The sequence below is a fragment of the Suricata suricatta genome, chromosome 9 (assembly GCF_006229205.1).
Source record: "Suricata suricatta isolate VVHF042 chromosome 9, meerkat_22Aug2017_6uvM2_HiC, whole genome shotgun sequence".
Classification (NCBI taxonomy): domain Eukaryota; kingdom Metazoa; phylum Chordata; class Mammalia; order Carnivora; family Herpestidae; genus Suricata; species Suricata suricatta.
Genome location: NC_043708.1, coordinates 10,741,589 through 10,766,712, shown reverse-complemented (window position 1 = coordinate 10,766,712; position 25,124 = coordinate 10,741,589). Strand labels below are relative to the sequence as shown.

Genomic DNA, 25,124 nt, shown 5'->3' with positions numbered 1-25,124 from the left:
ATACATTTGTGTTAACTCAAGCCCACAGCCTGTACCCGACGTCCGGTTTCTGTCCCAGCGTCTCCTGCAAGGCACCGCGTCACATTTAGTCTTTGTGTCTTCTCAGGCTCCTCTTGACTGTGACCGTTTCTCCGGCTTTCTTTGTTTTCAATGGCCTTGACAGTTTTGAGAAATATTTTAAGGTATTTTGTAGGAGGACCCTCAGTTGGGGCTTATCTGATGGTTAGACTAGAGTTATGGGTTTAGGGGGAGGAAGACCGTAGAATTTCTTCTATGATCTCATCACATCAAGTCAAAGGCACCTACTGTCGACATGACTCACCACTCACTGTTAGTCTTGACCTTGATCACCTGGCTGAGGTTGTGCTTGTCCGGTTGTCCTTCAGCAAAGTTACTCTTTCCGCTTCTATACTGCCCTCTTTGGAAGGAAGCCACTGTGCACAGCCCACAGGGAGTGGGAGTCCTTGCTACCTACATAAATTATTTGGAGCTCTTCTGTGCAAGATCTTTTTTGTCTCTTCTCCATTTAAAAAATTTTTTTAATGTTTATTTATTTTTGAGAGAAAGAGAGAGGCAGAGAATGAGTGGGGAAGGGGCAGAGAAAAGGAGATACAAAATTGGAAACAGGCTCCAGGCTCCGAGCTGTCAGCACAGATCCTGATGCAGGGCTCGAACTTATGAACTGCAAGGTAATGACCGGAGCCAAATGGACTGAATCACCCAGGCGCCCCTCCATTTTTTTTTATGTTTATTTATTTTTGAGAGAGAGAGAGAGAGAGAGAAAGAGACAGCATGAGTGGGGGAAAGGCAGAGAGAGGGAGACAGAATATGAAGCAAGCTCCAGGCTCCAAGCAGTCAGCACAGCCCGACGCAGGGCTTGATCCCATGAGCAGTGAGACCATGACCTGAGCTGAAGTCAGATGCTTAACCAACCGAGCCACCCAGGCGCCCCTCCATTTATTTGTTTATCCAATCATTTAGTTGTATCGTATGGATTCATGGATATTGATTTTATGCTTTGGGTTATAATCCAGTACTATTGTAATTATTTTGTTGTTCATATTGTTTCAGCTTTGGCCTTGGCCATTGGGCACTCTTTTAGTTGGCTCCTGTGTCCCTTTGACATACGCCCGCCATCATGTGTGTATGTGTGTGTTTAGTCTTTGGAGCACTTCCTTACTTTCTGACACTGCATTCTCCAGAATTGTCTTATATATTTCTTTTTTTTTTTAATGTTTATTTATTTTTGAGAGACAGCATGAGCAGGGGAGGGGCAGAGAGAGCTGGAGACACAGAATCCAGAGCAGGCTCCAGGCTCTAAGCTGTTAGCACAGAGCCTGACACGGGATTCGAACTCACAGACCAGGAGATCATGGCCTGAGCTGAAGTCAGATGCTTAGCCTCCTGGGCCACCCAGGCGCCCCTTGTATATTTCCTGCCCCAGTCCTAGAATCAGCCATTTCTCCAGGAAGCCCTGGTGCCTTTCATTAGCGAATCAGATCAGGAAGCAAGATCTGGGTGTTGTGTGTGTTTATTGCTGCTGGAGTTTCACTGCTTGGAGGACAGAAGATAGCTTTGAATGAAAGAACTCTTGTAAGATTGCTTTTGCAGTGGGGGGTTCACTCAAGACTTGCAGTAGAGCCTACATGGTGATACAGGCCAGCCACGTAGGTGGTTCAAGGCACCTTCCCCAGGTGTGAGCCAAGGAATACCAATTCCATTCAAGATTAGTTTGGCAAGGGGTGGGCGCTTGGGCGGCTCAGTCAGTTAAGCATCCTACTCTTGATTTCAGCTCAGGTCATAATCTCATGAACTGTGAGATCATTCTTTTTTTTTATTAAAATGTTTTATTTATTTTTGATACAGAGAGAGACAGAGCATGAGAGAGGGAGGGGCAGAGAGAGCAGGAGACACGGAACCGGAAGCAGGCTCCAGGCTCTGAGCTGTCAGCACAGAGCCCGATGCGGGGCTCGAACCCATGAACATGAGATCTGACCTGAGCCGAAGTCAGAGGCCCAACCAACTGAGCCACCCAGACGCCCCTGTGAGATCATTCTTTATGTCCAGCTTTGTGCTGATAGCATGGAGCCTGCTTGGGATTCTCTTTCTCCTTCTCTCTCTGCCCCTCCCCCGTTCACACACTCTCTCAAAATAAATAAACTTAAAATAAAAAGATTAGTTTGGGAAAAGCATTGCTTGCCCCTTGGGGTGCTTGGGGCCAGGAAAGAAGGCACAGTCAGCACATACAGCAGATCTGCTGCGTGCTCGCATCATTTCTCCCCTTTCCAACAGCCCTGCAGGACAGGGGCTGGGTTTTCTATGTTATGAGTGAGAAAACTGACTCTGATGGTAAGGAGCCTGCCCTGAGTAACGTGGCTGCTGAATGGTGAAGTGTGATTGGAAGCCACCAACGGACTGTCTTCACAGGCTTTTAAAAAGCACAATGTCTCGGCCTCCTTCCAGGAAATGCTGATTTTTTTTTCCCAGTCTGGAGTAAGGGCTCAGGCACTAGCATACTTTAAAAGCCCCCTACGTGATTCTGATGTGCAGCCAGGACTGAGAAGCTCCACCCCATGCCTTGCTGCCACTTCATTATCGGTATGGGAAAGATGGGTCACATGTGTCCAGAACGGGCTCTGGCCCCTGGACCCCTGGCCTCTAGAGCCACGGCAGCCACTGAGTTTGTGGCCTCTGGGAAGGACCGGCCACTTCTGTTACCGCTCTGATGGGCATGATTGGAAAATTTCCCCGAGCAACTGGAAAACAGTCCTAAAATAACAGAAGTAGAAAAGCAGACAATCTGAGTTGTCTGGGCCAAAAATGGATAATAAAAATAAAATCATTATTGTGTCTTGAGCTTTGGGCTTTGGGTTTTTATATATTTATAGAGAGGAGGAAGGGCTCGCAGTGACTGCATAGTTCTCTCCCGAAGCATATTCCGTCCAGCTGTTACTGAAATCAGTCAGTCTTTCCAAAAACCCACACTGGCTACGGATAGACGGAGGCTCCCATGGCCATCTGTCCTGACCCTGTGGACTGCAGTCATTTACCGTGAAACTCACCCTGTGCAAGCGCCTTGGGATCTGGGAAAGCCCCCAGGGCACTGATGCTGGGGGAGAGTCTTCTGGAAGGAAGGAGTCCTGGGACCCTTCAGCCCCCTGCCCTCCCCAGACTGGAAAAGCCAACTCAGAGAGGGGAAGTGACTTGCCAGAGGTCACAGCAAACGAGTATCAGAACTAGGAGGGGCGCCCAGTGTCCTGCCTTGCAGCCCGGTGCTCTGACTACCACCCCACTGTAGTTTTGGGGGTGGGGGGGAACGAGAGAATCCTAGCTCTTTAGAGAAAATCGACCCCCTGGGGCGCCCGGGTGGCTCAGTTGGTTGAGCCTCGGACTTGAGCTCAGGTCACAATCTTATACTTTGTTGGTTCGAGCCCTGCGTCAGGCTCTGTGCTGACAGCTCGGAGCCTGGAGCCTGCTTCAGATTCTGTATCTTTGTCACTCTCTGCTCTTCCCCCACTCGCACATTCTGCCTCTCAAAAATACATAAATAAACATTAAGAAAAAAATTACCAAAAGAAAATTGGGCCCCCAGAGTGAGCCACAGTCAGTTTGTGCCACTGGAGGAAGAGGTCTCTTGTGCCTCCTGGGAGCTCCTAATCCAGGGTATTGGGGAAGCTGATCAAAGTGGGGATGGGAGTGGGAGGAGGCTCAGTCAGTTAAGTATCTGACTTCAGCTCAGGTCATGATCTCATGGTTTGTGAGTTCAAGCACCACTCGGGCTCTTTGCTGTCAGCGCAGAGCCTGCTTTAGATTCTCTGTCCCCATCTCTCTCTGCCCCTTCCCCTCTGGTTCTCTAAATAAATAAATAAATAAATAAACTTTTTAGAAGGGGGTGGGGCAGAAAGAGGGCACAGAAGGAGTGGGCTGATTCAGATGCTGGCTCAACAGGGCATCAGACTGTGCTTGTTCCCACAGAGGAGAGAGGTCGAGTGAGGGAGCTGGGACACGGCCAGGTTTGTTGGTGGCCTGGTTCATGGGGGAAGACGCAGGAGCATCGTGGACGGCACAGGGGGTGTGATGGTGAACCGTTCCACGCGGTATAACCACAGACAGCCCACAGGCACAGGTGTCCTGCAGGTGGCCAAGAAGGCTGGGCTTGTCACCTCCTGTTCCCTCCCTGCCCACCTGGAGCTTGTCCTTGTCTCTGGGCTGAGGCCTGACATCCGGGCCTGTCCCTGCTGCAGGCTCCTGGGGCCTCACATGCTTCCTTTCTGACTCGTGGAGCCACCCACGAACACTAGAGGGTAGGAATGCCACCTGTGTGCGGTAGAGGCTCCACGCCATTTGTCCTCAGGCAGGTCGAGAGTCACTGGGGATGGGAGCCACCAAATACTGAGAGCTTATTCTGTAGCGGGCGTTCTGCTGAGGGCACCTGTGCAGTTCTTCTGGTAATAACTTGGGGCACTGGGAAGGCTGGGCATGCTCTGGGCTTCAAGTAACAACAAACGCAGCCTGTGGTAACTTCAGCCGTAAAGCTAAGCATGTTTATCTAATGAGAAATGTGGATGTTGGGGGCCAGGGTTAGTTTAGCAGCTAACTGATGTCGTTAGAACCCAGGGTCTTTCCACCTTTCTGTTCCCCCACCTTCAAGGTGTTGGCTTTTTGTCCTCAGATTTGTCACCTCATGGTTACAAAATGGCAGCTGGAGGGGCGCCTGGGTGGCTCAGTTGGTTAAGTCTCCGACTTTGGCTCAGATCAGATCTCACGTACATGGGTTCGAGCCCCACGTCAGGCTCTGTGCTGACAGCTCAGAGCCTGGAGCTTGCTTCTGGTTCTGTGTCTCCTTCTCTCTGTGACTCTCCCCCTCTCATGCTCTGTCTTTCTCTGTATCAAAAATAAAAAATAAAAAAAACATTAAAAAAAAAAACCAAAAGCAGCTGCAGCTCCAGCCATCCACCCATTCAAAGGCAGGAGGTCACAGGCAAATGGCCTTCTTCTCCTAGACTCCGTCTTTTTACCAGGGAACAAATATTTTTTAAGTGCCTTTTTGGTCACCCCTAACTGCAAGGGAGGCTGGGAAAAGGAATGAATGGCAAAAAGGAGCAGAAGAGCCGTGATTGGCTTTGACCCAACAGGACTCATCTCCTGAGGCAGGGTACGTTTCACCCAGGTCAGAATTGGGGTCGGTTAGCAGGAAAGGGAAGAGACTAGCTCCCCGGGGAGGTAACTCACAGCAGCCGTCCCCGGCAGGAACTATCATGATCCTATTTTCCAGAGGGAGAGGCAGCCCCAGAGGGACCACACAGCTCCGAGTGGCCGAGCTAAGGACGGAACTCAGAGCATCTGGTTCTAGAGCCTGCAGGCTGAACGTGTACACAGAAGAGCCCCCAGGCCCAGCGCTCTGACCTTTCCCCTTTCCATCTCTCTCTGCTGGGCCTCCTGTCACTTGTCTGGCCCTTGGGGGCCGGCTGCTGGCTGGGTCATGTGACTCCAGCGGACTCGCTCAGGTCTCCTCACATGACCGCTATCGTCCGAAAGGGTCAGCGTGGAGGCTGACCTGCCTCTTTAAAGCCTGGGCTCGGAACCCCAGAGTGCCACGTCTGCTGCCTTCTTTTGGTCTGAGCAGGCCCCCCGGCTTCCCTTCCAGGTGTGGGGGAATTTGAGGAGAGAAACTGCAAAGAATCTGTGGCCATTTTTATTCCTCCCCACAGGGAGCAATCTTTGCTTCCTTTTTCCTAGCGCTCCCTTTGGAAAAAGTTACATAATAATCATCTTACTACTAATCAGTATTTTTAAAAGTTTATTTATTTTGAGAGAGAGAGAGAGAGAGAGAGCACAAGCAGGGGAGGGGCAGAGAGAGAGGTGGGGAGGAAGAGAATCCCAAGCAGCTCCGCACTGTCAGCTCAGAGCCGGATGCAGGGCTCGATCTTACGAACCAAGAGATCATGAGCCAAGATCAAGAGTCAGATGCTAGCTGACTGAGCCACTCAGGCGCCCCTTTAATGTTTATTTATTTATTTATCAAATGAGATCACGCCTGCAAAAATCTCAGCCTGTGGTTTGTAGTCAGTGCACGGTGCAGTCACTGTAACAACAGTGGTTATTAGGACTGTTTATTAAGTGCATACTGGCTGTCAAGTGTCTCACGTACGTGATCGGCAATTCTCCCGGGAGCCCTGAAAGGTGGATATTATCATTCTCGTGCTCAGATGAGGAAATTGAGACCCGGAGAAATAAAGGCAACTAACTTGTCCGTGCATCCACAGCTATGAGTAACAGAGCTGGGGCTTGGGGCCCCCTGTGTCTCTACAAAGCTAGCTGCTGGGGGGCAGAACGAGAGGTGAGGGGGGCTTGGAGAATTTGCACTGAGGACCTGCATGGGTGTGGAACAAGCTCTGGGGAGCGGCCTCCCAGCTACTCACGTGCAGCACCCCTCATGGGCAATGCCTCCTCAGAACGGAAGTCATGGCCACCCAGTGAGGGGGGGCGGGGGCGAGGCGATCACAGACAGCTCTTCCTCCCGGCACTGACCTTGGTTGGACTCTGCCGCGTCTAAGCATAGGAGCCTCACCATAACCCAGAAGGCTTGCAGGTGTCACTGTGTGTTATTTATAATATTATAATATGCATTAGAGTGCCTGTCCTCACCTGGCTGCGTCTGGGATGTGGTCTGTGGCTATTTCCCAGAAGGGACCCTGTGACTAGCAGAGCAGTTAACCGCCCTAAAGGGGAACACAGAACACCGTCCAAAGGACAGTGGTCCAGGCAGACCCCGGTCAGCGCTCCCGCTCCCTCACGGCCCCATTAGCCTACAGCCTCTCTGTGCACCGTCTCCCCCAATCTTTCCCCAGTACCTTATCTTGCCTTTTCAGATAAGAGCCCAGGACTTGGCCTTGGTAGAAGGAGGTGCTGTGTGAGGCTTTGTGGCCGTGCAGAAAGGGTGGGTGTTGGGCATTCAGAACTGGAGACTTGTCAGAGTCCAGCCTGGGGGACTTTCCACCCCCGCCCACACCCATACCCCTCGAGGAACACATGACACAGACGAGCGCCTATAAATAAGTGAGAGGCTTGGTGACACCTTGGCCTGTGTCTTTGTCCTGCACTTCCCATCTGCATGGCCGTGGGTTTGTCTTTCCTCTCTGTACCCTGAGTCTTCACCGGCTGAAGGGGATGGTAATGACACCAATTCACGGGGCTGTGGGAGAACGAGGGAGGCCAAACCTAAGGAAGGAACGTGGCGCAGAGCACAGGCGCCAGCCACCCTTCCTTCCGGCTCCTGGCTCCTTACCATCGACTGAACCACGCTCTCAAGGAAGTACCTCTGGATTCCTTTTCACATAAACATGTGTGGTAGACTAATCCTCAGTCCTAGATGGAGCCCGAGACCAGGGGACAGAACAGGAACCAGCTGGTGATGGGGGGTGGGGGGAGGAGGGGCCAAACAGAATGAACCCTAGTGAGCATCTGTGGAGACCGGACTGTCCCACGGCAGTATCTCTGTCACTTCCAACAGAGAGGGGCGGGGCTTTGGCTGCTTTCTTGTTCCTGCTGGGTAGTCTGGTGTTATTCTCCCCATTCACAGATCAGAACGCTGAGGCTCAGGGGAGCCACAGAGTTACCCAGGGCCACGGAGCTCATACCTGGCTGCTCAGGGCCTTCTGGGAGCCCAGGAAAAGTACAGATCATGACAGACGGACTCTCCTCTCAGTCGGAGAAGCTCTCTTCTTTTCTTTCTCTCAGTAAACATGAGGGTGAAGCACAGGGCCGATGCATCCGCAGAGTGAAGAAGCCTAGAAATAAGTATGTGCTGCGTGTGAAGGAGCCAGGGAACTTGAAGGGAGGGCAGTGTCAAGGAGGTCCCATTTGGGGACCGTGCTTTGTCATGGCAGTCAACCAAGAGAGAGCTCAGCCGGGGGCCAGATGGTCCAGGAAGAAGGCAGTGCTGGTGGAGGAAGCAATGCATGTTGGGACTGCGGCCCTGGCCCTTAGTAGGTCTCTCTCTCTGCTCTCTCTCTCTGCTCACTCTCCAACAGAGCCCATCCTTCTCATAGGCATCCTGATTATCTTCTGTTCTCTTCTATTTTATTTGAAAAAATAAAAATAGTTGGTGGCTTTGGCACCCCCGGGCCAGGACCCACAGTTTGAACAACACTGGCCTTCCTTCTTGTGCCATTGCTGACACTCCCTGCCATGGGCATGCGCCTCTGAACACGGGACCTGGGCGCGCAGCCCCGCACACATGCACCACGTGTGTAAAGGGAGTGCTGTCCCTACAAAGATTGAGCCCCCACCCCCATCCCGCTGCCCAGCTTGGTTTCTGGTCAGTCACTGCTCGCACCCTGGGTCAGGATCAAGGTCGAGGTTTGCTCTGTCGGGCTTCCTAGGGGCACGGTGAGCTCCAGCTCAGGCCTCCCTACACCTGGGGCAGCCCAGAGTTCACGCATTCCACACTCCCCTCCCCCACCACGTGCATGCTCACTCACTCACTCACTCACTCACTCACTCACTCTGCCCTGACAACAACTCTCTAGCACCCTTGGGCGTCCTTCAATTCAACCCTGTTCTTTTTTTTTTTAATTTTTTTAAAATTTTTTTATTTATTTTTTTGAAAGAGAGAGACAGTGTGAGCAGGGGAGAGTCAGAGAGAGGGAGACACAGAATCTGAAGACAGGCTCCAGGCTCTCAGCTAGCTGTCAGCACAGAGCCCGATGCGGTGCTCGAACCCACAAACCGCGAGATCATGACCTGAGCTGAAGCTGGACGCTCAACCGACTGAGCCTCCCAGGCGCCCCTCAACCCAGTTCTGACACTGAGTACCCCAAGAGACTGCAGATCCCATAGGTCAAAGGGCAGGGTCCCCAACAAGACTGCCCTTACATCAGATGCCAGACGCAGCTGTGGTTCCCCGGGGCTACTGACTTGGCTGTGAACATGACCGCCCCCTCTTCAGGTTGATAATTCACTCAGTGACTCTGAGAACTTACTGCAAGTGCTCTATTTCTGCTGTGACCCTTTTATTCTAAAGGACACTAGAGCAGCTAGAGACAGAGACCTATAGGGGTGAGGTCTGGGTGGGGAGGGGCGCACAGAGCTCCCATACCCTCCCCCACACCCACCCCAGCCGCCCCGCTAGAGTCCAGGCACATCGCCCCGGCCTGACACCTCTATACGTTCACCCACTAGAAATCTCCACAGAGTTTTATCTCACAGGCAGGACTGACTGACACATTGACCATCCAGCCTCCAGCTCCCCGAAGAGGCAGAGTAGGGGGGCTGGAAGTTCCAACCCTCCCTTCCCCTGGCTGCTTTTTCTGTGGCCAGCCCCTCCTTTGACACCAAGGGCCCACCATGAGTCACCTGTTAGTGTGAACTCAGGGACAGTCAAAAGCGGCTCATTATGAATAATAAAGGACACACTTATCACTCAGGAAATTCCAAGGGTTTTCGGTGCTCTGTGCCAGGAACCCGAGACAAAGACCAGATCTACCTCTTATTATACTACACTCACCCCCCAGCTCCCCCATCCCACCCCCACCAAGACCCGCCCTCACATCCTCACATTCCTACACACACTGCTGGTTCCCATGAAGCCCAGACAAAGGCAGCTTGACCTTGGACCTCTGAAGAGGAGGCCAAGTAACTCTTTTTTTTTTTAAAGACTGTGCCTTCCTGAGGCCAGGTCAGGTTCAGGTGAACACATCAGTTCAGCGAAGCTGCAGCTGTGTGTAAGGCGAGGCTGTGCAGGGGGCTCAGGCGTCCACTCTGCATGCAGGGCAGGGGCTGCAGCAGGCTTCTAGAGGTAAGCCAGCCCCTGCTGGGTCCCCTGGGGAAGGCCACCTTCCAGGCTGGGCCACATTTGCAGGCGGTATGCCACCTGCATTTCTACCCCCAGAAGTCTCCCTCCCATCCCCACCTGTCCTCTCCCATCCGCTCCAGGGTCTCATGCTCCCTCCACTCTACCCTGCTCCAGGAGGGGGGCTGGTAGACTTCCAACCACAGTGCAGTGACTCATGGGCTCATTATGTCACTGCTTCCAAAGGAACCCAGCTTCTCTGGACCTGGTGCAGGGCGTACAGGGGTGGTGGAGTGCCCGGGATCCAAGTCAACGGGCATGACCTGTCTCTCTCGACCTCAGCTTCCTCATCTCTAAAATGGGGATGATAGGGGCTCCTGGGGGGCTCAGTCGGTTAAGTGTCAGGCTTCGGCTCAGGTCATGATCTTGTGGTTCGTGAGTTCGAGCCCCACGTCGGGGTCTCTGCTGACAGCTCAGAGCCTGGAGCCTGCTTCGGAGTCTGTGTTCCCTCTCTCTCTGCCCCTCCCCTACTCAAGCACTATCTTGCTCTGTGTCTCATAAATAAATAAATGTTAAAAAAAATTTTTAATAAAATGGGGATAATAATAGCATCCCCTGGGGGCATCTGAATGGTTTAGTAAGTTATGCGTCCGACTTCAGCTCAGGTCATGATTTCATGGTTTGTGAGTTCAGGCTCCACATCGGGCTCTGTGCTCACAGCTCAAAACCTGCTTCAGGTTCTCTGTCTCTCTCTGCCCCTCCCCTCCTCAAAAATAAATAACAATAAAATATTATGGAAAAAAAAATTAAAAAATAATAAATAAATAAATAAATATTTTAGAAGAAGAAGACCCCCCCCCATAGCTTTAATAAGAGAACTAAGGGAAATCATGGAAGCTCATCACCTGAGGCAGACGGGGGGGGGGGGGGGGCAATATGTGTTGGCCGCTATGAATCTATATTAGCGTAATGTTTTATTAACTCTTACAATAACAATGGCAGAGAATTTGGAGAGAGGACAGTGAGCCTTAGTGGTGAAAGGGAAGACGTGCTATCTTAATGCTTTTCCAGAGCCTCTATGCCTGGGGCCGCATCCCCAGGGCCACATCCTCGGGGATGCCCCAGTGGCCCTGCTCCCCAGCCTCCCCCCTCAGCTACTCTGGCCAGACTCCTGGTCTTCCAAGCTCTAGCCCCCCGGCACTTGGGGCCTGAGCAGGAGAGGCTGCAGACCCCCCGGGTGGGGACAGGGGTGGGGGTGAGCATCCGTGCTGGGGTGGGAGTTGAGAACCAACATGACTGCCACTACCTTAGAGCTTTTCTTTGTGTGGACGCGGGACCACTACCAGTATCAGAATCATTCTGAACCCTACCCACCCGACCAGCATCCCGGGGTGGGGCACGGGAATCTGCATTTTAAACACCCCACCAGACTCTATGTCTACAATACAGAATTCTTTAGGAGACATTGATTTAGTCGGCCTCTCCCCCTCCCCCCATCCATGGGCATATGAGAAATGGAGACTCAGGGGCCAGGGAACATGGGCCAGGTGACACATGGCTTTTTAGGGCAAAATCCCCAGTTGTCCTGAGGGATGCTTGACTCTCCGACCTGCCTCCTTGTTTCTGGAACATTCTGGATGACTTCCAGCTCACTGCTGTCCTTCCAGCCTTCACCCAAATCTTTGATTCATGGAGCGCCCCCCCCCACTTCCGTTGTAGGCGTTCCTGGTCTGCCGGGACAGCAGCTTGAAGCACCTGGTGCTCTGTGTCCACTTCCCCTCCCTGACCGACGGCTCGTCCGAGGTGCTCCAATACACCATTAAAGAAGAAAAGTCGAGTAAGTACCTTCCTGTGCTGGTCCCCGACCTCACAGCGGTAGCAGCGGAAGATGCTATACCATGGAACCACAGACACTCCCATCTGATCAGAGGGGTTTAAAATTAGAAGGGGGGGGACCTTCAGCCCCCCAAAGTTATCTGGTTTGTTGTGAACCCAGTTTATCACTACTCATCGTCGATGTGTTTCCGCTCACCCATGTCACAGCGTGTTGGCTTTGCTTCCTCTTGGGCCCCCTGAAGTTTCTTGTTAGCTCAGGCTGGAGAAACGGAAGAAAAGGAGAGGAACTGTCTGGACCCCTGGTCCTAGAGAGAGCTCAGCACACACTCAAACCATGAGCTTGGACGAGTCGTTTAACCTCCCTGAGCCCGTTTTCTCTTGTGTCAAATGCACAAAATAGTCACTGTCCTGCCCGAGTCACGGGGCCTTTGTGAGGGTCAAATGGGCAGACACTTTGGAAGACAGAAGTGCTGTGCATGCGCAGGGCTGCGAAGGGCAGGCCTGGGTCCTCATGGGAAAATGTTTTGGGGCCTCTGATCAAGTGCAGTTTGTACTGATACACAGGGAAAGCATTCGGGCCTCTCACAGACCATGCCAGGTGGTAAAATCCAAAAAGCCTAGAAGTTAGAAGAATCTATAGAATATTCCAGGCATCAGCTTAGGTCCTCTTAAAAATCCAGGGGGGTGTGGAAAGCTTTTTACCCTTAGGTAGAAACAGAGTGAAAAGACTAAAAGAAGACAATAAAACGTGTATGAAATATTTCATAAATATGATATATTTCTATACCATATAAATGTAATAAATACTTTAAGGTACTTATTAAACATTCTGGAGTACTTGTTTCTCAGGAAACACTTGTGCCCAACACTGAGAAGGTGCACAAATGATTAGGCCCTGGCCTCAAGGGTCCCCCAGTCTAGTTAGGGGCCGGGGAGGGGGGGGGACTTGATGGGGGTGGGAGAGACACAGACACACACTTCCTGTGCAGTGTGACAGGGGTGACTGCAGAAGAGCCCCTGGCTGAGGGACACTGTGGTGGGATGAATTCCAGGAGAGCAGCAGGCCGGCCTGAAGGGGAGACCCCTCGGTAGGAATGCGGTTAGAAGCTAATCTTCTAGCCCCAGAAGATGTGGATGTGGATGCGAAAGCAGAAGCAGGTTGCTTTTCTTGCTGTTAAAGCGGCCTTTCCCTAGAGACCCTGATTCCCTATGCGTTCTGCACACGGTTATTGAGGGTCTGCCCTATGTCAAGAGCTGTTCTACCTTTGGGCCCACAACAGGGGACAAAATGCAGCCTCTCAGGGCTTACATTCAGGTGGAGGGAGGAGACGGTAAACAACAATACCGGATGACCTTGAGATGGAGAGTCCCTGCTGTGCAGAATGTGGAAGTGGGAAGATCAGCCAGCTGCCTCGGTAACAACACAAAGTGTAAGGACTTAAGCCCAGAAGGGGCTAGTGTCTGCCCCTGTGCCAGAGTCCTCCTCCTGAGCAGCTGGGAAGCCTCCCAGTTCAGGGTCTTGTGCAGGAAATCGGCGTGTCACCTGTGCTTGCATCCCATTGGCTAGGGTGTGGCCATACAACCACACCCAACTGCAAGGGAAACTGGGAAATGTGGTCCACGCATGTGCCCAGGCAGAAACAGAGGACTTGGATTTTGGTGAAAGGCTGGGAGTCTGTGAGGACAGAGCAGTGACCTCTGTCCTGCTGCGTCCAGCATGGAAGAAAGTTTGGGGATCTCAGAGGAAGGAGGGTTCTAGTTTTCCCAAACCAGGGTATACTGTGCCTTCTAATGACTGCCGAAGCGGTGAGGTTGTTTGGGCTCCTACTGGTGTCCAAGAACCTGGGACCTTTCTTGGAGGTTCTCAGCAGGTGCGTGTTTGACCATCGGCCGGGTTCAAAGACTCACTTGCCCAGACACTAGGTACCTGCAGTCCTTTAGAAACCTGAGAGCTAGCTGTGCTCTTGAAGTTCAACACCACTACGGAGAAAGTAGCTGAAGGTGGGCAGCAGTGGTGTGCTGAGCGTGTTGCACACCGACACGTGCTCTAGAAGGGCAAAGAGGGACGTTTGTTCCAGGGCAGGCTGATAGGGAAGGCTTCTCAGAGAAAAGGGAACCGGGCTGGACTGACAGGATGTCTGAAAGATCTGCTTCTCTCCTTTGCCCCACGCTTGCTTCCCACCTCCCTGCCCTGGCCCCAGGGTAGTCACTTCAAAGTCTTTCCAGCCCAGTTACACTTCCTGGCCTTTGGGGACTTGGTCAGAAAGCATGCATATGGCCTACCCAACAGAACCCGGATGTCGTGTCTGGCTGCAAATGTCTCATTCCCAGTCGGGAGCCCAAGCCACAGATCACCTGGGGTGGAGGCGGCTCGCTTCCCCGGATTCGTATCTTTCTCCCAGGACAGTGTGGTAGACTCCCACTTTGAAACTTTGAAACTTTGAAACATTCAGTGCTCAACTTTGCCGAAAAGACCATCAAACCCCAAACCCCAAATGCTTCCTGCGACATAACGCTTCCAATCACGATTTGTGTCCATTCACTGTGACTACACAGGTATCATTGATGTTTGTATGTGTCTTTCTTTGGCTCTTTATTTATATTACTCCACCGCTCCCCCAAAGCTCAGACCCCTGAACCCAGATAGCAACAAGAAAGTACCAGGTGATGTGTTTCTATGCCACCCTGATTCACTGATCTGATCTTTTCCATCTTGTTTTTTCATTCAGTACCTTCCTCCTTAACATGGTAATTGAGCACACACTACAGAAGCCACAGCCTGTGTTTGAATCCCGGCTCCGTCTTTTACTACTTGTGTGACCTCTCCAGGCCTTACTTAGCCTCTCCAGGCTCCTACAGTGGGGAAGATAATGGTGTCTCTGTCACAGGGGGCTTGAAGAAATTAGTGTGTCTAGATTACATAGGACAGGGGTGCCTGGGTGGCGTGGTCGGTTAAGTGTCTGACTCTTGGTATCAGCTCAGGTCATGATCTCATGATCAGAGGTATCGAGCTCCGAGTCAGGCTCTGCACTGTCAGCTTGGGATGCTCTCTCTGCTTCTCTCTCTCTCAAAATAAATAAATAAACTTTAAAAATAAATAACTTAGGACAGTACTGAGAACACAATAGAAGGTTGTAATCATATTTGTTGGTTGATTATTATTATTATTATTATTATTATTACTAATCCACCTGCAAGATTAAGCTAAAAGGAAGCATGGAATTGGCCTACACAGTAGGTTCCAGGCCTTGGGTAAATCCCATCCAACGTGTGTGCCTGCCTCACAGTCCCTTGTGGGAGGAAGGAGCCACCAAGCTTTTGAGTCCCCCTGTGGCCATGGTGGCTGCAGTGAGGGGCAGCCTGAGGAGGAAGTGGGGAAGGGGAAGGCCCAGGCCTGGGACTGAGGCCCTTTTTGGGATTTCCCACACAGCTTGGGCGAAGGGGGGAGACAAGGGGATCCCCCAAACACGGGGGTTAGCCTCACCCGTGTCCCCACAAGGAAGGCCCACTTGGACCACCTCTGTGGTTCTGTATGCTTAGATCCCCCTCTACTTCCTTGTTGAGAGTTTCTTTGCAAAAACACTGACCGAGTGGCTCAGGTCAGTGATGCTGTGGCCAAGCAGCCCGGAACAGCAGTGGCTGCTGGCTGCTTTCTGTGCAGCACATGAACCCCAGGGTGGGCAGCGACCCCTCCGAACAAGCCTTACCATCTCCCGGACCCTCAGTCTACCTCTGCGCTGCCCTGAAGTGAAAAGAAGGCTTTGCCATGTCTGGGTCCCCACTGAGCTTCATAAGGACCCTCAGAGGCCAGGTGTGTGTGTGTGTGTGTGTGTGTGTGTGTGTGTGTGTGTGTGGCAGGTGGGGGCAGAGAACCCGCAGAGGAAGGCACTAGGGCAGGGAACATGGGGGACACAGGAGCGGGATACAGGATGGCAGAGGCTAGGCCAGCCGAAGTGGCTGAAATTAACCACCTGGCGGGCTAGCGACTTGCCGTTCATCCGCACCCTTGAAGATGGTGACACATTCATGTGATGGCATTTTTTCTGCTGGCTGCTAAACAGAAACAAAAGGAGGAGGAGGAGGAGGAAGAGGAAGAGGAGGAGGAGAAAGAAAATGAGTTGGCCCTGTCTCCAGAAGAGGAACCATCAGACAGGGACGGATGATGTGGTCTGGCCCCTACAGAAAGCCGCTGCCTGGCAGTCAGTCTGAGCCACTGGCCCTGTTTCGGGGACAGCCCCGCGGTACTCCCGGCCTCTTCCCTGCTCCCCGGGCTCACCCCTGGCTTTAGGAAGGCTGGCCTGTCGAGCTCAGGTAGGATTTCTTCCCTGCCCTGAGCGGAGACCCCCTACTCTGAGGTCTGTGGTTTGGGACCAAGTCTTTGAAGCTGATAGATCCACTGGTGGTTAGGAACAGAGCCCGCCTCACTGGTAAAGGCGGTGAATGTCGCGCTGATCGGCACTGATGTGTTACCTCCACGGGACTGGGGAAACTTCTAAGCCAAGGAGAGAAGTTCCAGATAAGTTTCCCTGGGCAGTAGAGATCCGTATGTATGGGCAGGTCAGAGCATCATCCGGAAAATGTCTGTGAGGTCCACATAGGAGATCTGTTTGCATTGCTGCCCTTGGGTTTGACCGACTGACCCATTATCCTAGAATGAGAATGAACCGTATTTGGGCCACAGTGTATTAAGTCCATAGAAAGGTGAGGAACGGTCATCACTGACGTCGGGGCTGGGAAGGACAAGGCAAGTTCGAGAAGCTGTGTCAGGGATGCAGGGCTCCCATGGTGGTGAGTTGCACTCTAGTCAAAGCAAACCTCTCTGGAGAGCGTGTGCTCTGGAAAGGCCGATGGTTGTACATCTTTCTTCTGTCTCTGTCACCTTCGGACAGCAGACAGGCTTTTGATCTGTGCTTCAGTTTCTGTGCACAGTGGGAGCACTTGCAGCAGAACTCTTGGGGGACTGATGAGTGAATACATGTAGGACAGGGGACGGTACCGCCCGATGTGAGGGAAGCACTCAGCAGCATCACACCTCTGTCGTCATGGTTTGTAGTAAGACATACGTGTTTAGTCTCCATCCCAGCTCCTTGGAATTTCCTAGGTTTTTGGAGCATAAAGGTGTCTTGATAATCATAACAAGTCCCTTTCAACCACACCAGAGTTTATACAGAGACCTCAGTGAGGGCTTGGGGGTGGTGGGGGCGGGGAGGTGTTGGTTGTCAGGGAAACCAACCACATGATTGGAGGGCTGGAACTTTCTGACCTGACTTCCAAGGAGGGGAGAGAGGCTGGAGGTTGAATCAATCACCAATGGCCAGTGGCCAGTGATTTAATCTTTTTTTTTTTAATGTTTATTTATTTTTTTGAGGGAGAGAGAGAGACCGAGTTCGAGCCAGGGAGGGGCAGAGAGAGGGAGACGCAAAATCCGAAGCAGGCTCCAGGCTCCAGGCTCTGAGCTGTCAGCACAGAGCCCAATGCGGGGCTCCAACTCACGGACCGTGAGATCATGACCTGAGCCGGAGTCAGATGCTTAACCGACTGAGCCACCCAGGTGTCCCCAGCGATTTAATTTTTTAATGCAAAGCCAATGCATCCCCATGTAGGGACGCCTCCATAAAACCTCAAAAGGATGGGGTTCAAGGAGCTGTCGGGTTGGTTCACACAGCCTGAGCCCTGTGCACCTCTCGCATCTGGATATTCCTCGTTTTTATCATTTTATAAGAAACTGGTGATCTGACATGTAAGATGTTTCTCTGGATTCTGTGAGCCGCTCTAGCAAATTAATTGAACCCAAGAAGGGAGTCATTGGAACATCCCATCTCTTGCTGTGCGGTCACAAGCACCTGGACTTGTAGCTGGCGCCTGAAGGGGCGGGGCAGGGGACCATCTTGTGGAACTGAGCCTCTAACCTGCAGGGTCTGACACTACCTCCCGGGGGACAGTGTCAGAACTGAGCTGAATTGTAGAACACCCAGCTGGTGGAGGAGAGTTGCTTGGTGGGTGGCAGGCAAGGAGAACCCCGGAAGTGACGTCAGAATTGGAGTAACTTTCCTAACCTCACTGTGCCATCATCGTCCCCTGGACAGCATGGGGATGTGTCCGGGGAAAAGCTGACCCAGCATCCACATGCAGTAAGCACTCTCCGTAAACACCAACAGTTATCATTCGCCATGGGGACTGAGTAACGTCACCTCACACCTCAAAACCATTGTGTCCTGCAGCGCCTTGCTCCCAGAGAACTCCTCTCAGAAGCTGATTCATTCTTTTGACCACGCAGCGTTGTTACCAGGGAGGTTTGGGCTAAAAGCTAACCACAGTTTGCTTCTTTCTGGTTTCAGTAATTCCCTCCTCAGCCTCCAAAACTGGGGCTGGTCCAGGGGGAAAAAATACACCATTGGATCATTTAACTCCAAGAACTTTATTGTAAAACTTTGATGAATTTCTTTTTTTTTTTTAATGCATTAAAAAATTTTTTCCATTCCAGTGTAGGCAGCAGTGTCACATTAGTGTCAGGTCACCAATATCATGATTCACCCATTCTGCACGTCGCTCAGTGCTCCTCGCAGTAAATGTGCCCTTCATCCCCTCGCCTGCTTCCCTCTCCCCCAAATCGTGAATGTGGTTTTTTTTTCTATTTTTTATTTATTTTTGAGAGACAGAGACAGCACAAGCAGGAGAAAGTCAGAGGGAGAGGGAGACACAGAATCTGAAACAGGCTCCAGGCTCTGAGCTGTCAGCACAGAGCCCGATGTGGGGCTTGAGCCCACGAACCATGAGATCATGACCCGAGCCTAAGCCGGACGCTCAACCAACTGAGCCACCCAGGCGCCCTGTGAATGTGTTTTGAATCATGGTGGTGCATGTGGTTTTTAGCCTCCCTTTGTTCACTTATCTTATTATGCGCTTTCTCTGAGTTATTAAACATTTTGATAATGAACAACCAATTGAAAGTGCAGACCAGACTGTCATACGTGCCAGAATGTGAGTGTGTACTTTGGAGGCATCAAACTGATTACTTTTTTTTTAAGTTTATTCATTTATTTTGAGAGAAAGAGAGAGAGCGAGCGAGCGAGCAGGGGGAGGCAAAGAGAGATGGAGAGAGAGAATTTCAAGCAGGCTCCATACTGTCAGCATGGAGCCTGAGCTCGAAGACACAAACCTGAATTGAAACCAGGAGCCCCTCACTTGAGCAGGGGAGCCACCCATGTGCCCCAGAACGGACTGCTTTTGACCGGGGAGAGATGATGCAGGACTCCTGGGACCCTGGCGGTTGGGGACCCACTGTGAGGCGGAGGCGCTGAGATAAGGCCTGCATCGGGCTCTGAGGCAGGAAAGAGATTCGGGAAAGGGTGGGCTCTGTGGGGGGTCAGGTGACTGAGGGGAGCCACATCAGTGCGACAAGGCTGGGAAGGTGGGATGGGGCCGCCGGGTCACCATGGGCCTTGACGACCACCCCTGGGTGTCAGGGACTTGGTCTGCAGCGTCTCAGGAGGGCATGAGCACACTTAGAGCAGGAAGTGTCCCCATGAAATCGGCACTTTCGAAGAGCGCCCGGCTGTGTGGGTGGGGGACGGGACCCCCTCCCTGCCAGGAGCAGGGCAGAGCAGGAGGAGGGAGGGCTTGAGAGACCCGCCCAGGTAAGGGCCTCGATGGCCCTGGCGGTGGCGGTGGGGGGGAGGGAACTGGGCAGGGCCACATAGCCAAAAAAGGGGCGGGGCCTGGAGCGGCCATTGCAGGGGCGTTGTGGGGAGGCCCTTTCGGTGGGTGAAACCTCCTGAGAAGGCAGGGGTGCTGCAGCCTCTCTGGGACGTGGCAGCACAGGGACTGCCAGGAGTTTGCTTTGCCCTGAAGAAATGGGGCACAGGAGAAAGTTTTGACAGAGATGAGAGAAAGATCTAGAACATAGGCAAGAGAAAGGGGAGACAAGCCAAATGGGTTTGTGGGGATGAAGATATTATGCCAGCACCAGGCCCAAATGGGTGGCCAGCGTGCACAGTGACCGCCACCTTCAGGGACTTTGCAGCTTCCAAAAATCTAAGGGAAAACAGTCTGACCCAACTGTTTCTAACAGTCAGGGTTCTCTGTGTGGCCACCTCTCTTTGGGGGTGACTATGGAAGTGTCAGGGATCATGGAGAGCAGGGAGTGTGGATTATCTTAGCTCAATATTTGCGTCTGGACTCCCACCTTTGTTTCTAGCTGTTTCTGCCTCCCTCTGCCACCTCCCGTGAAACCCTGCTCTCTGGAAATTCTCTAGCCAATAAACTGATTTATACTAACACGTGAAAGACTAACATCACCGTAAAGTTGTGCGCACGACTGTGAGGGTGTGCATCTCAATTCTCAACAGAAATAAAAGTTACAGTCTTGATGTTACAGTGGTGAAATGTCAGGCCTCAGCCAGCAAGGAGCACGAGTTGGTTTGTCCTGAAATAGCAGAGGAGAGGAGACCTACCTGTTCTAGAAAAGGCTCATTCTGACTGTCGAAATCTTCCCAAGGCCCACCACTCATGCAGGCCCTCTACTTGGGTGGACAGTGAAGGTTCCTAATGTGCTCTTGCCTGTTCAGGGCAATTTCCCCCAGGTCATCACAGTGTAAAGCTCCCCCCTCCCCCGGAGTAATAATCCCTATGCCCCATCTAGAACATTCCTGCCCCTCCCACCCCCCTCTCTTGTGCTCACCAGCTCTCACTCACCCTCCGCCTGTGCTCGGATGCTCTCCCCAACCCCCTCGGCCTCCATTCTCTGCTCCAGATTTCCCCATCTCCTCTCCCGCCGCTGGCTGGAAGCTTCCGAGGGTAGACTTCATGTGTTACAACAGACGTGGGCCCCCCAGCCCCGCACAGAGTAGAGCTGTGGGGAGTGTTCTGCAAACACCGGGCCATTGATCAGCTGCTCTGTAACACCTCACACGCGAACAGAGAGATGACCTGGTCCGGTAGGCCTGAGAGGGTGGGCTTCGGAGCCCAGCGGACCCCGATTCAAATCCCATCCCTTTGCTTTCATCAGCTGTGAAGTCTTGGCCATGTTGCTCAATACTCTGCCTCATGAAGGCTTGGTTTTCTCAGCTGTGAAATGGCCTCATCGTGATGGCAGACTGGAATGACACACAGGAAAAGTGACTTGCCGTCCCCCTCCCCTACTGCCCGCCTTCCCCTTTGGCCTGGGTCTTAGGGTTAGAAAATCTGGATTTGTGTTCAGTTCTGCCACTAAACTAGCTCTGTGAATGAAGGCAAGGTGTTTGACTCTTGGGCCTCACGTTCCTTTTTTTTTTTAAGCTTATTTATTTTGAGGGAGAGAGAGAATCCCAAGCAGGCTCCGCACTGTCAGCACAGAACCTGATGCAGGGCTCAAACTCACGAACCATGAGATCATGACCTGAGCTGACGTCAGGAGTCGGATCCTTAGCAGACTGAGCTATCCAGGCGCCCCCTCCGGGCCTCACTTACAACCACATATGGAATGGATGATGCCTTTGAGGAAATTGTTATGAGGAACAGACAAGAAGACATATGTGAACATACCTAAAACCAGGCAGAAATGCAAGAGTGACACTGCATTCTTCCATTCATCCATTCATCCATTCATTCATCCATTCATTCATCATTCATTCATTTATCCATCCATCCATCCATGAGGACCATGCTAAGACCAGATTCTGCTCTTAAAGGGATCGCTGGGGAAGCTGAGTGAGTGGGTCGGGACAAGAGTGGAAGAAACAAAGCCAAGTGCTTTGTGGCTCTCGTGGTGACCCTGTAAGGAGGCTTGGCTTGCTCTGGGAGAATCATCCTATGTTCAGGACTTATAAGGAGATGTTCTTAGAAGCTCTGGAGTTTTCTCCTGAAAAAGAAAGCCAGTTGCTACCTCTGAGCCCCTCTGGAGCACCTCCCAAATTTACTTTGCTCTGGAAGTTTCAAGGTGGCTTCACCCCTAGGAAGAGTGAGCAGCGTTAGGGCCGTGTGAGCTTGGGCCAAGCCATGGGTAGGTGTCATCGAGTTGGGTCTTAATCTGGCTCTCCCAGCGACTTGCTGTGTGACCTTCAGCAAGGCACATGATGTTTCTGGGAATCCTGGTTGGCAATGGATCCGTGACCTCACCTGGCAAGAGATGGATGCAAAGTGCCTTGGAAAGACAAAGCCCCACCCAGAGAGAAGGCGCCGTTCATTGTTTGCCCAACCCCAGGCATCCAAGCGCTTGGATTTTTCTAAAGCCTTGCAGTGGCTGAGGGGACACTTGCTTCTCTGTGTCCAGCAGCCGGCCTCTTGGGAAGCCACATCATTACACCTGTGCCGCCAACTTCTTCTTTCTTCTTTTTGCCCGAACTATTTGAGGAAGAAGTCAGAACTTCTGGAAAGTTCTGTAGAAAAGGATCAGTGTCTTCCATGGCTCTTTGTGTCCATCTCCTTTTGTCTGTGGAGAATCAGTGAATAGTTGACCCTGCTCTTATCAGCAGTCCTGACCCTGTCACATATGCTGGGTTGTACCCATTATTTGTTTCGGTCTTGGTTTTCATAATGGAAACTTTTAAGGAAGTTACCCCAATAGAACTTCCCCTGCTGGAATGTTCTTTAATGTAATTATTGTTCTCAGTCCAAGACTGCCCTGAGCAGTCTCCAGGTGAGACCCAGTTTGCCAATAACTAGGTCCCACCATGAAATCTTGTATAGCCTGTAGCCCCCAGTGACTAGGGACTTGACGTGGGCCAGGCACTGTACTAGACTCTCTGTGTGCCTGGCACTGGATGGGCTTTCATAGACGCTGTTCCTCTTGTCAGCCACGGCCCTAGTAGGACCTTCATTTTGCCACTGAGGAAATCGTGTCCAAGAATGGAGCTGGGGTTGAACCCAGGCTGTCACCTCCATGGTCAAAGCACCTCCTCCCTGAACCAGGCTCTTTCTTGCCATGTCCCCCGTGGTCCTTACGCAGGAGGCTCTCCAAGTCAGGCGGAGGTGGGGGAGACGGAGGTGGTGCGGCGGTCATCGAGCGTGTCTAAGAACTTAGGAATCACCTTCCGCATCTGAGGCCTCAGCTAAAAGTAGGTCCAAGTCCTCCATGTTCATTGCCCAGAACCAGAGCTGGACAGCAAGGGAGCAGACGGGGACTCGGTGGCTGCAACAGGGGCCGCCGTGCGGGGGACGAGTCCCTCCAGTCCGTGGTCACCTGAGGGCCAGGTCTTTCGACGGCTCTGCCTCCTAACGACCGTCGGAAAGTGGATTTGTCTCAGAGCCGTGGATTTGGTGGCATGCTGGAGATGGCTCGCTCTGGCGTGTGCGACGTGAGCCCGCACATCGCTGCCCGACTCTGGGCTTGAGCCCAGCGTGGTGACATACTTGCGTGCTGGAAGCCAGCACGTGCTGCACGATTGAGGCCTCTTTCCCGAGAGAGCTGGTCATGGCACATGTACCAGCAGGCTCTGCCTCGTTTCCTCATCTGTCAGATAGATGCCCACCTTCTAGAACCCTTGGGAGCTGAGGTGTATGTGCGTGTTTTCCCAGCCGAAGCCTGATGTGTGTGCATATGGATGCAAAGTGTATGTTTACATGTAATCTGTTGCAGTTCTTACATGAAAAACTGTGTCTTTATGTCTTTTAAGTTTATTTAGTTATTTTGAGAGAGAGACACAGACAGTGTGAGTGGGGGAGGGGCAGAGAGAGAGAGAGAGAGAATCCCAAGCAGGTTCCACACGGTCTTGCAGAGCCTGATGTGGGGCTCGAGCTTGTGAACCATGAGATCATGACCTGTGCCAAAATCAAGAGTCGGACACTCAACCAACCGAGCCACCTGGACACCCCAGCTCTATCTTAAAAAAAAGAAGAAAAGGCAGGTGCGTGTGTGCTGGCTGTGTGTAGAAATAGGAAATACGTCGGAGTTGGAGCAGCACAGCGGTGTGACACCAATTCCCAGAGACCCCAGATTCCCCGAGACACTGCACGCTGGTCACAGACAAGGTAACATTTGAGATCATGAGGTGCTTTCTAGTGGGAGGCTGAGAGCCTCCTCCTTATGGGTGTCAGGGTCCCGAGGACCACAGCCCAGTCAGCCATTGAGAAGGAGCCAACAGACAGGCACCCCTGGATTTGAAGCCCGTCACTCAACACCTGGTTGAACGTGGACCGGAGCCTGAGCCCATCTGAGCTCGGTTTCCTCATCTGTAACATACGAGTCTGGGGGACGCTCGGGAGAGGGGCCTGTGGGTCCTGGCACACGTAGCCGTGCTAGCCCAGTGGTGGTTCTGCTCTCTCACGCTCTTTCCGTTTTCTCGGCTCCAAGTGACCCCGAGTGTGCAGATTGCGGCTCAGGGCTCAGTACAGGAAGCTCCCTCTACACAGCCCAGCCTAGAACGTTCTCCGCCTGCCTCTTCCTCTCCCGACTTATGACACAGAATATTTACTGAGAACTTGCTGGGTGCCCAGGCCTCTCCTGGGTACAGTGACAGACTAAGGACATAGGATACCGATAGCAGTCATTTGTGGAGCACTCTATGTGAATTAACTCATTTAATCTCCACATCAGCCCTAGGGTGGAAACACCATTGGGTGGCAGATTCAAGATGGCGCTCCTGTCTTTGACCCTGTTCCCATCAAGGGTCTACAGCGCCTCCCCTTGAATCTGGGTTGGCCTGGGGCTGCTTTGGCCCACAGAGTAAGGCAGAAGGGACAGTATGCCAGTTCTGTGTGTCGCTTTTAAGAGAACTGGCAGCTTCTGCGTGGACCCTGGGAGCCACCTAAGAAATCTGACCACACTGGAAAGACCACCGGGAGACGATGCGGAGAGAGAGAGGGAGACCCAGGAGGGCCCGGCTGAGCCTGCCTTCCAGCCGTTCCTGCCAAGGCGCCAGGCGTGAGTGAAGGCTCTGGATCCTCTGGACCAGGACAGTCCCGGCTGGATGCCACCAGATGACCTCGTCAGTGCCCAGAGCAGCCGAGTTCTACCCAAACTCCTGACCCACAAAACCACGAGCTTGGTTTAGCCGCCAGATTTTTCCAGTAGTTGGTTACTCAGCAATAGATACGCAGGACAAGTATGATCCTCATTTTACAGATGAAGAAACTGGGGCACAGAGAAGCTAAGAGGCTTGCTCGAGGTCACACCGAGTAAGTGGTGGGTCCAGGGCTTAAACCCAGCAGCCCGCTCCCCGGCACGTGTGCCTAACACTGCGCTGTGCTGCTCTTGAGTGGAAAACATGGTTATGCTCTCCAGGAAACCTCTGCCTGCTTTGGGGTCCAAGCATCACGCACACTGCTTTACTAGAGAACTGTGTTAGATATGCACTTGTTTATCTACCCCCTTGAAGGACGCGAGGCCAGAGGGCTACACAGAAAGTGTTAGGGTTTTACTGCCATCAGGAGAAAGATCTCCAACACTGGCAGGTCAGTGAGACCCCAGGGGCCTCCAAGGAGTGAGGACGTGAGGGATGAGAGAGGAGGAGCATGGGAAGCTGCAAGACAGCCCGAAAAAGGCCGTGAAGTCACAGGATGGGGGGGGAGGGGCGGTGTG

At 52.4% G+C, this 25,124-nt stretch overlaps 1 protein-coding gene across 1 annotated transcript in view; it reads left to right on the top strand.

Moving 5' to 3' along the window:
* The window catches only part of RIN3 (Ras and Rab interactor 3), a 120,191-nt gene that overhangs the window by 39,848 nt on the left and 55,219 nt on the right, over positions 1-25,124 (top strand). Inside the window, exon 3 of the mRNA XM_029952417.1 lies at positions 11,513-11,630. Within this exon, the coding sequence (XP_029808277.1) occupies positions 11,513-11,630 (118 nt within the window). The remainder of the gene's footprint in view (positions 1-11,512; positions 11,631-25,124) is intronic.